The sequence below is a fragment of the Macaca fascicularis genome, chromosome 14 (assembly GCF_037993035.2).
Source record: "Macaca fascicularis isolate 582-1 chromosome 14, T2T-MFA8v1.1".
NCBI classification, from domain to species: Eukaryota; Metazoa; Chordata; class Mammalia; order Primates; family Cercopithecidae; genus Macaca; species Macaca fascicularis.
In genome coordinates, this window is record NC_088388.1 from 4,263,117 (window position 1) to 4,274,538 (window position 11,422).

At 50.0% G+C, this 11,422-nt stretch overlaps 1 protein-coding gene across 18 annotated transcripts in view; it reads right to left on the reverse strand.

Moving 5' to 3' along the window:
* The window catches only part of CTTN (cortactin), a 40,448-nt gene that overhangs the window by 28,487 nt on the left and 539 nt on the right, over positions 1-11,422 (reverse strand). For 7 of the 18 annotated variants that reach the window (XR_012422919.1, XM_074012954.1, XM_074012951.1 and 4 more), the window contains exons 1-5: positions 11,107-11,192; positions 4,578-4,674; positions 2,562-2,648; positions 2,355-2,428; positions 17-146 (exon numbers count right to left, since the gene is read on the reverse strand). Coding sequence is in view for 17 of the 18 variants with exons in the window: in XM_074012954.1 (XP_073869055.1) it covers positions 17-146; positions 2,355-2,428; positions 2,562-2,648 (291 nt within the window). In the remaining variant the exon portion in view is untranslated. Of the gene's footprint in view, positions 1-16; positions 147-2,354; positions 2,429-2,561; positions 2,649-4,577; positions 4,675-6,898; positions 7,071-10,044; positions 10,220-10,830; positions 11,193-11,422 lie in introns of those variants that run through there. The other 11 variants (XM_074012952.1, XM_074012948.1, XM_015434329.4 and 8 more) reach the window with 5 other exon arrangements.

An 11,422-nucleotide genomic window follows, 5' to 3' on the forward strand; every position in this document is an offset into this window, starting at 1 on the left:
GCCGTGGGCCACTCACCTTATCCATTCGGTCTTGTTCCACACCAAATTTCCCTCCATAGCCGTGGGAGGCTTTGGGTCCTGTTTCAAGTTCCTTCTCCTTAAGAGTCTGATGTTCTTGAAAGACGTTCTCCCTCAGCTTGTGGATGCTTGAAGGAGGAGATGGAAATAGGAACAAATCAATAAACAGATGTGCAGCTTTGCCTCCCGGTGTCATAAATAAGAACAGGTGACATTATCTTTGTAAATCTGCCTATCTGATGTCCACCAATTCTCTCCCTGCACTGTCCCTTCCTGACTATTCTGCCGGCTGGTACACCCACTTCGGCAGTCCGCAGTGTCAGATGCACGCTCCGTGGGAGACAGAACGTGAATCTGAAGGCAGACAGTGGGGTCATCCCAAATCCCCGCTAAAGATGGCTCTACCCAAACCCGGCCTTTATTCACACGCAGAGAACAGGAAAGCCCGTCTGTAATCATCCAGAGGTAGAGGGGAACACGAGGCTACGCCCCCTTTCCCAGTCACTGGCAGAAGTCCAGTGGTGCTGCACATGTAGATGGCTCGTCCGTACTTGAAGTACTCCAGCTTTTTCATACATTCAAAGATGTGAGGAAAGCGTTTCAGAATTTAACATCTAAATGCCACTGAAAATTTTTAATATAGCAGATGAGGAAACAGATGACAAGGTGTGCTCAAATCTGGCAGGCAGGACACAGCTGTCATTGAGAGACCCCAGCATGGTATGAAGGCCACTCTGGCATTCACACTTTCTGCCCAGGAGACACCAGGCCGCCACCTTCGACATCTGGACAACAATGCTAGAATTGAGGATGAAATACGAACCATGCTCGGAAACCGCCCAATACCCTGATGAGCAGGGAAAGACGCCACTCCTAAAACCTGGGAAGGCCCAGAGCGTGAAGAATGGGCTCATTCCCCACGTGCTCCTCTCTGAATTCTAAGCCGCCCGAGGCTTTTGTACTGGAGAGTTGTTTTTTCTCCAAGCCACCCTCCAAGACATGTTTTGAAGCTACAGGGAACAGAAGAGATGAGAAGAGGTACGATGACTCAACGAATTCAGGAGTCTGCTTAACGCCATAGCAAATACCCAAGGCTACAGCGGACTCCTAAGTCAGCCCCGTTCCAGTCTCTTGTCCTGGGCAGCCGCACGGCCACTGGAGTTCCGAAGTTGCTTCTGTGGAAGGGAGTGTGCTGAGCAAGCCAGAGAGGGACTAAAACTTGTGTATAAAAAGCCACTGTGGGCCAGGTGCGGCGGCGCACACCTGTGATCCCAGCACTTCGGGAGGCTGAGGCAGGAGAATCACCTGAGCCCTGGAGTTCAAGACCAGCCTAAGCAACAAAAGCAAGACCCCGTCTTTAAAAGAAATAAAAGAACTTAGCTGGCCATGGTGGTGTGCACCCACGGTTCCAGCTACTCAGGAAGCTGAGGCGAGAACCCAGGAAGTCAAGGCTGCAGTGAGCTATGATTGCACCACTGCACTCCAGCCTGGGTGACAGAGTGAGACCCTGTCTCAAAATAAATAAATAAATAAATCTTTAAAAACAAAATAAAAAGCCACTGGGCAGACTGTGCCTTCTTTTCTGGATGATGGACTGAATCTTTCTCAGTTGAAGGGACTGTGGCCAAGCAGGACAGTCTCGCCAGGATACTGAGGCGGTCACCGGGTCAGTGGTGCTGCCTTCACAGCCAGGGAAAGAAGGATCCACTCTGAACCCAGTGCGGCCTAAAATAAAAGTCTGAGCACATTTTAAAAGTTCCTTTTATCTGCACTTCCTGAGGAAAAAAAAAAAAAACTGCCCCAAGAGCTGGCATTTTAGATAGTGCCAAGTGAGAAACAATGACAGGGCTCACTCAGTTCCCTCCTCTGGGCTTTTGATAAGAACACAAAGCTCACAGTACCCCACGACTAACACATAATCATTTCCAGATAATAAAAACAGGGACAGGGCATTTAAGGTCTCAGTTATTCAGACATCTCATACTTTAGAAACCTCTCGTGTGTAAGGTAGAGCTTAGGTAAAAGTGTTCCCTGATAAAAGCTACAATACTGAGAAGCAGACACTCTAAAATTATAAATATGGAAATTGTTTGCAATGGGAATTTAAAAATTACTGAGCACACAAGTATCTAAATATACACATATAAACACACATATTACATATACACACATATATGTGTGTGTGTCTTATATTCATTTACTGCATGGGTATCAGGTCAAGAAGATAAAAGCGGTTTCCACACAGGCCGTCCCTCCACAGACGACCATGAGCCCTGTTGCACCTGGGGCTCCACCCACAGAGGGGCCCTCGGGAGGGTGGTGGCGACGCCTCTTACTTGATATGCTCCTGGTGCCCGGAGCCCTGCACGGTCTTGGCACCCCATCTTTGCTCCTTCTCACTCACATCATTCTGAAAAGAAAACCAACCAGTAAATCTCACAGCCTGGATTGCGACACCGACAAACCACCACCCCATCAAAGAAAAACCCAGGAGAGCCACTTCCACTTCATGAAAACGGAAAGCAAAGGCTGGCGGCTCCTACCACAAAATCGGGGTCGGTCTCCCAGTCATCGGCCCCCGCGTCATCCTGGGCGATGGACACAGCGTGGCCTGCTGAAGCTTTCCACATCTGAAAGAGCGGCCGGGGAGGGTTACGGAGGCCTCAGGGTGCCATCCACAGAGGCCAGCAGATGAGCCCTTTGGCCAAAACTACCGAGATTCTAGGCAACCCAGGAGGACGAGGCTGCAGGACCAGCCAATCCTTCATGATCCCTAACCCTGAATGACAACCACAGGAGTGAAAGAAGCTTCCCCTCGGGGTTCTAATACTGCTGTCCCCTGGCGTCAGAAATATATTGCAAATACTCTTTGGCTTCAACTCAAGTGAGAAAATTCTGTGGAAAATAAAAAAGTCGGGTGTGCACTTACTGCATTCATTAAGAACATATTCCTGTTCTGCCCAATCATATGATAGTTTCTAACCAAAAATAAATGCACCATGTGTGTTATATATTATAAATACACTAAACGTTACCAATGGTAGATCTCACGGTACGTGTATTTTATCACAATTTCTTAAAAAGCGCACCCATTTTGATTTCAAGTGCTTACTGAAACGATAACAACAATTTTCCTAATTCAGACTTACAATTTAATAAACGTTTCAGGTAATTCATCAGAGAATTGCTTTACTCTCTACTTGGGAGAAAACAGACTATAAAACGCCACCTTTTCCTCTATCAGGCAGCTCTGCAAGTGGGCAGCCACCTTCTTCCTCAGCCCGTGAAGACTGAAAGGTTTTCTGTTATAGAGAACAATGGCACGCCTGTAAACCCTAACAAGACAATTCTTCTTGTAACTGCAGTGGTAACATCAAAACTTTTAAGGGTTTTTTTTTTTTTTTTTAAACTACGTATAAAAAGAACTGATTCCTTTTCCACAGAAATAGTAATAAAATTTCACACAGGCCATAGAGCCACTGAGAGATTATTTTAAATCAAACAGCCAGAAGCTGTGCCCAGGGGTCTGAACTGAGGACACCCCATTCACTTTTCCTCAGGCGCCGTGTTGGGACTCTAGCGCCCTGAATCTGAACGGGACAAAAGCCCTTGGCAGCTTGAGAATGTCCCATCTGGCTCCTCCCCGTCCAGCCTGGCTAGGTCTCAAGTCCAAATCCAATGTGACAGGGAGGGACCAATCAGAGCACCATGCTCTCAAATTTCTAGATGCGACTTTGTCTCTCAGGGAAGAACTGTCTGCCAAGGGGTGTAGCAGGACCAACAATGCCCCTGGAACCTCAAGTCAATGCCTAAAGCATGGCAAGAAATTTCCAGAGTGATCTGCTTTTGCCAGGATTTTAGAGAACAGATGAACTAGAATCTTAGAACTGAAAGGCACAACCAGTCCATCTTGTCCCAGTGCGCCCATTTATAAATAAAGCAACGGCTGCAGGAAAGAGAAACGGGATGCTCGGTCTCCGGCTGCCACATGGCACCATGCTGCCCTGGCAAGGGGGCTGCCCGCCTGCGTTCCCACCAGGGTTCCCACCACTGAGGAAGTGGCTGCAAGAAAGGACGGGAGTCCGTGCGGAGCTGGCGAGGCCAACCTTCAACCCCAAGTCAAAGGTGAAAGAAGGCAGGTGTCTGCCTGGTACTTTCTCAGGCTCATCAGGGAAAGATTAGCAGAGAACAGTCTCCACTCACCTTCCTGGAGGCAGCTTCACCAGGGGGCGGGGTAGGCACCTGCAAGCTTCACAGTCCTGCGCCTGGGGGCCCACCCACTTTCATGGTGTGGGGAAGGGGCCAGATTTCCCCCTCAGGGAGGACAGGAATGAGTTCCCTTCCTCAATTCCAGAGTTTTCTGCAACTGTCTCCTCTAAGTCATACACAACAGAAATCTGACTTCATCTTTTAAACAATGAAATTTCCTCCCAGAAAATTATCATCTCTCTCCCAGTAAATCCACAGAAACAGCAACCTCCCCCGCTTCCTGTTAAAGGGATTTCTGCCCTTTCCATCCATAGGAAAAGAATGTTAGGATGTTCACAACGCACAAGTACCTTTCTTTCCGCTTGAAGATAAAAGGCTGTTCACAAAACTCTGTTTAAAACACAGTAATCCAATGAGGAATTTCCAGGCATTGGGGAATGATTCCGTCTGTAAAAAGATTAAGAGTAAAAGCTCAGAAGGATGTCTGTTGAGCAGCAGCCTGGGCAAACCCTTCTGCGTGGAGATCTTTTTAGAAAACTTCAGAAATCCTCCCAAATATAACAAGGTTTTGTAATGAAATCTGAAATGAGGATGGAAGATTTGCATTTTACTAATAAAAAAGTTCAACATAGAGAAACTAAAGAAATAAGTTTTAAAAGATTTCTAACTACATGACGATTCTTTGTTTGTTTGTTTTTTGAGATGGAGTTTTGCTTTTGTTGTCCAGGCTGGAGTGCAGTGGCACAACTGCGGCTCACTGCAACCTCCACCTCCCGGGTTCAAGCGATTCTCCTGCCTCAGCCTCCTGAGTAGCTGGGACTACAGGCATGAGCCACCACGCCCGGCTAATTTTGTATTTTTAGTAGAGATGGGTTTTCTCCATGTTGGTCAGGCTGGTCTCAAACTCCCGACCTCAGGTGATCCACCTGCCTTGGCCTCCCAGAGTGCTGGGATTACAGTCATGAGCCACCATGCCCGGCCTACATCATGTTTCTTAATGAATGCAAACAGAAATTACCGCCTTAATTGCTAGCATGCATTTACTGTTTGCTATAATTCTGAGAGATTTTCACTTTTTATTCATTCTAATTAATAACATTATAAAATAGAATTGTTACTGTGAGCTTTTTAAAACAATAATATAAGAAAAACACTCCTTGAGAGGATCGTGATATGGCCGGGAGAAAACACAGGTACGGTGACTGTCTCAAGACGTGACAGCAGCAGCTGGAGAGCCGAAGAGGAGGCGGCTGCATTCCTAATGGACGTATACGGTTACCGTGCAGGGAGCAAGACTCCAGTTCCCCAGAGGGTGGCCAAGCACATGGCCCCTTCCCGAGGACCACACGTCAGCCTCAACTGGACACCATACTGCTAAACATCACTCATCGACGACTGAAATCCCCTCGTCCCTAGGAACAAGCTGGCCACAGGCAGAGTGGTTTCTCAGGCATTAGGTACTAGGGGATGGTGCCTGGCTGGCCCTGCTGGCAATTACTTTCCTATCTGGTTCCTGACCCAACTGTTTGCTCCATCTCTCTCCCCAATTCCTTTGGCAATCCTAACTTCTACAGATTGCTCGGTGCATTCTGGTTACTACAGTTATTAGTGTAATCAGCGGGCATCTATACAATTCCACCTAAACCATTCGCCAGACATGGTCGTGTACACCTGTAGTCCCAGCTACTCAGGAGGCTGAGGTGGGGGAACTGCTTGAGCCCGGAGCTCAAGGGTGCAGTGAGCCATGATCACACCACTGCACTCCAGCCTGGGAGACAGAGACCCTGTCTCATACATCAATCAATCACAAAGTAAAAAATAAAAATCTCATGAGCAGCTAAGGATAGGCTCAAATCCACAATTTTATACTCTCAATATTTGAAATTTTAAAAAAATCACAAAAATAACTAATAGAAAATAGGCTTGATTATTTTGTGGATCCAAAGATAAAGCCTCTAGACCCCTACCTCAAAACCACACAGAAAAATTAACTCAAAAATGAACTAAAATCCTAAAAAGGTGTAAATTTTTGTGACTTTGAATTTGGCAATAGTTTCTTAGATACGACACCAAAACACAAGAGGAAAAAAATTAATTGTACAAAATTAAAAATTTTGTGCTTCATCAAGAAGGTGACAAGACGATCCCAAAAGAAAACTATTTTGAACCATATATCCAGAATATATATAAAGAACTCTTGGCTGGGCATGGTGGCTCACGCCTGTAATCCCAGCACTTTGGGAGGCCAAGGCAGGCGGATTAACAGGTCAAGAGATCGAGACCATCCTGGCCAACATGGTGAAACCCCGTCTGTACCAAAAATACAAAAATTAGCTGGGCATGGTGACGTGTGCCTGTAGTCCCAGCTACTCGGGAGGCTGAGGCAGGAGAATTGCTTGAACCTGGGAGGCGGAGGTTGCAGTGAGCCGAGATTGTGCCACTGCACTCCAGCCTGGGCGACAGAGTGAGACTCCATCTCAAAAAGAAAAAAAAAGGAACTCTTATAATTCAATAATAAAAAGGACAAATAACCCCATTTAAAAATGGGTGAAGGACCTGAAGAGACATTTCTTCAGAGGAGATATACAAATGGCCAATAAGCTCAGGAAAAGTTTGTTCAATGTCATTAACCATCAGGGAAACGCAAATCAAAACCACAATGAGAACCCACCTCATACCCACTAGGATGACTAAAATAAAAGACGATGACAAGTCTCAGCAACGGTGTGGAGAAACCGGAAGCCTCACAGACTGCTGATAGGAATGTTAAATGGAAAAGGTCTGGCAGTTCCTCAGAAGGTTAAACTCAGGTACTGTATGACTCAGCAACTCCACTCCTAGGTCTATGCCCAAGAGAAATAAAGTATAAGCACACAAAAACTTGTGCATGAGTGTTCAGAACAGCACTATTCATAGCAGCCACAAAACGGAAACACTCCAAATGTCCATCAACTGATAGATACATAGCATGTGGTCTACCTAACACAAACGCATTATTTCCGCCACAAAGAGGATCCAGCAGTGACACCTGCTGCAGTGTGGAGGGACCTCAAATCTATTACGCAAAGGAAAACCATGCACAAAAGACCACATATTATACGATTCAATTTCTAGGAAATGTCTGGAGTTGACAAATCTACAGAGACAAAAGATACATTACTGGTTGCCCAGGGCTGGGCGGATGGTGGTGGTGGGGATCGGGAAGTCATGGCTAAAAGGTACAAGGGCTTCTTTTTGAGGTGACAAAATTATTCTGAAATTGATTGTGGTGATAGTTGTACAACTGCATGAAGATCCTAAACACCAGTGGACAGCACACATTAAACAGACGCATTGTATGGTGTGTGAATTTCACCTCAATAAAGCTGTTACAATACGGTTCAAAAGAAGATGACTCTGTCCAACCTCAACATTAAACCTTCCTTGCAAATGTCAGTGTACAAATCAGATTGCACAAACGTGAAGTAATCTTGCTGTCTAGACAGAGTGAAAAATTCCTCTATACAAGAATTTTTTTTTTTTCAGAGTCTTGCTCTGTTGCCCAGGCTGGAGTGCAACGGTGCCATCTTGGCTCACTGCAACCTCCATCTCCCAGGTTCAAGTGATTTTCCTGCCTCAGCTTCCTGAGTAGCTGGGATTACAGGCATGTACCACCGCACTCAGCTAATTTTTTATGTTTTTAGTAGAGATGCGGTTTCATTATGTTGCTACAGGCTGATCTCCAACTCCTGGCCTCAAGCGATTTGCCAGCCTCAGTCTCTCAAAGCGCTGGGATTACAGGCATGAGCCACCACGCCTAACTGCCCCCCACCAGCCTTTTTTTTTTTTTTTGAGTCAGGGTCTTCCACTGTGGCCCAGGCTAGAGTGCAGAGGCACAATCCCAGCTCACTGCAACCTCTGCATCCTAGGCTCAGGCAATCCTTCCACCTCAGCCTCCCGAGTAGCTGAGACTATAGGAATGCACCACCACACCCAGCTAATTTTTCTTTTCTTTTCTTTTTTTTCTTTTTTGAGACAGAGTCTCACTCTTTTGCCCAGGCTGGAGTGCAATAGCGTGATCTTGGCTCACTGCAACCTCCACCTCCTGGGTTCAAGCGATTCTCCTGCCTCAACCTCCTGAGTAGCTGGGACTACAGGCGCCCGTCACCACGCCTGGCTAATTTTTCGTATTTTTTTTAGTAGAGACGGGGTTTCACTGTTAGCCAGGATGGTCTCGATCTCCTGACCTCATGATCTGCCCACCTCAGCCTCCCAAAGTGCTGGGATTACAGGTGTGAGCCACCGTGCCCGGCTAATTTTTCTATTTTTCATAGAGATGGGGTTTTTCCATGTTGCCTAGGCTGATCTCGAAACTTCTGGGCTCAAGCAATCCACCTGCCCTCGGCCTCCCAAAGTGCTGAGATTACAGGTGTGAGCCACTGAGCCCGGCCGAAGAATGTTTTAAATGACGGGACAGAAACATCCGTCCAGCATCAACTTTCCATTAGCCTCAGCATCTATGGCAGAGCAGGAGGAGAAAGGAAACAGACATTTGCTTAGCCAAAATCACCATCACAGGCTCACTCCCTACACCACACTTACTCAAGGGAAACCCTGACCCCAACATTTACTCTGTTTACTCAAAGCAGTGCGTGAGCAGATGGGGTGGGCTTGGGCCACAGAGAAAGCCAAGCCTGCTCCTGGAGCACAGTCCCCTGCTCTTGGCTGGCCCAGGCCATGGGAATACTGTAACACAAGGCAGCAACCAGCGCTCACAGCAATTCACACTCTCAGGACACCTTTTTCAGAGCACCTACTGCATGGCACAGACTGAATATCTGAATTGCCAATTATGTGCACTGTCATTTTAAGTGTTTTAAAAACAGGTCCATCAAAATGCTACAATTAAAAGTCAGCTTTAGCTGGGCCTGCAGTCCCAGCTACTTGGGAGGTTGAGGTGGGAGGATCGCTTAAGGCCAGCAGTTCAAGGTTGCAGTGTGCTAGATGGCACCTGTGAAGAGCTGCTGCACTCCAGCCTGGGGACAGGGTCTCGCTCTGTCACCCAGGCTGGAGTACACTGGTGCGATCGAGCTCACTGCAGCCTTCAACTCCTGGGCTCGAGATCCTTTGCCTCAGCGTCCCGAGTACTGGGACAACAGGTGCACGCCAGCATGCCCAGCGAATTTCTTTTTTTCTTTCTTTTTTTTTTTTTTTGTAGATACAAGGTCTCCCTATGTTACCCAGGCTAGTCTGGAACTCCTGGCCTCAAACGATCCTCTCACCTTGGTCTCCCAAAGTGCAGCGATTACAGGTGGGAGCCACCGCACCCCTGCCCCAGGCCAAAAGATATTTCTTTTCAGTAAGATTTAGCAGAGGGTTAGCTTCCAGTTCTAGGGGACCTAATATCAAAACAACCCTGCCTCCCCAACTTTTTATTGAGTCCCACTTAAAAGACTCGTCCTTGTTCCTTGAGTATCTGGTGAATATTTCTCTAACCAGAGGAGAAATAGGACTGACTCAGGGCTCTGGAGCCGGTGACTCACCCACACGGTCAAACACGGGAATGAAGACGGGGGCAGGCGGCCAGCCCCTCCTGCACCACGGCCTTGGGCCCGGCCGGGTTCGAGGGCTGGATCATGCCTTAAGGACCTTGTGGGTGAAGTCCCCCCGATAGAGCCTGTGCAGCTAAGTCAACACTGAGCCCAAAGGGAGCGCATGGGATTGCAGGGAGAGCTCATCGGATGCCTCCGGAGCTTCCCTCAGCAGAAAATGAATTCCTCCCCAAGGGTCCCGACACGTCCACAGATTCCAGTGGGAGGAAGCCCTGTCCCTTCTCACCCGAGGCCTTCCAGCGCCGAGGATCAGGCGTCCGTTAGACTATCCAGGTGATGGAAACGTAACAGAAAGCCCCAAAGCACGGTTCTGGTGATTTTAAACACACCCCGAAGGAGGGACGGTTCCAAATTTAGAGCCTCACGACTAGCTGCAGCCGCGCCTCGCTGCCTCCATTGACCTGATTGCAAAACCTTCGCTCAGGTACAGGCCGGGTGGGTCTCCAGCTGCTCCGCCACGTCCCACGTCCCACAGCGAGCCCCTCAAACCGCGGACCCCAGGCGCCTTGACCCCGCGGACCCCATCTCTTTCCCCTGCACACGGATCCCTTCCCTTGGAGCCCAAATCCCCTCCCCTCGGACCCTATCTCTTTTCTCTGCGCTCCGACACTTTCCCCTCGAGCTCCAATTCCCTTCCCTCGGACCCCATCCCTGTAGCCCTGCGCCTGGACCCCTTCCCGTCAGACCCCAATCTCCTCCCCTCGGATCTCATCCCTTTCCCTCTGCGCCCGGACCCCTCCTTCTAAAACCCCTCGCCCTTTCCTTGAGACCCCCCACACCCACCTTCCACGGCTCCTCGAACCCCGGCCCCCTCCGCTCGGACCTCCGAACCCCACAGGCCCAGCCCCTCCCCCTCGGGCCCCAATCCCTTCTCCCTCGGAGCCCATCCCCCTCTCCTATTCCCTCGGACCCACGACCCCTCCCAGCCTGGCCCCTCTCCGGCCCTGGGGCCCCCCAGGGTCCAGGGACCCTCCCCGCAGAGCTGAGACCCCCGCTTTGGCCCCTCTCCAACCTTCATCCGTGGACCCCAGCCCCAAGCCTTCCGTGCCCCCTTGTCCCCTGGGGCCCAGACCCGTCCTCGTGGCCCTCGTGAATCCCCGGCCCTCGCCCGGCCCCGCCCCAGGCCGGGAAAGCCTCGCCACTCTGCCCCGGCCCCCGAAACCGCGAGCGGAAGAGCGGTGAGACCGCTGCGGTCGCTGCTTCCTTCCCCTTTCGCGGCCCGGCGACGCCACAGGAGGGAAGAAGCAGAGCCGGGCCTGCATCTCCGGCGGACGCCGCACTCGCTCACCGCCGCCTGGGGTCGGTCCGGCCCGGGTCGGCCCTGGATCCCGCCGCGCCCGCCGCTCCCAAGCGCCAGGCTCTACTTCCGGTTCCGCGGGCGGGGGCGGGGCCGCATCCGGGTCCCCGCGCGGCCCCGCCCCCGACCCCTCCCCCTCCTGCGTCCCTGCCCCCAAGAGGCCCGGGGGTCCGCCAGCAGCGGGCGAAACGCGAGCCCGGCCCTGGCAAGTTTGCAGAGCGCGCTCGAAAGTAGCGTTGCGCGCGCAGACGAGGGGCGCTGAGAAGCACACAGCCCACGGCGGGGTGTCAGGATCCGCGGCGCTTCT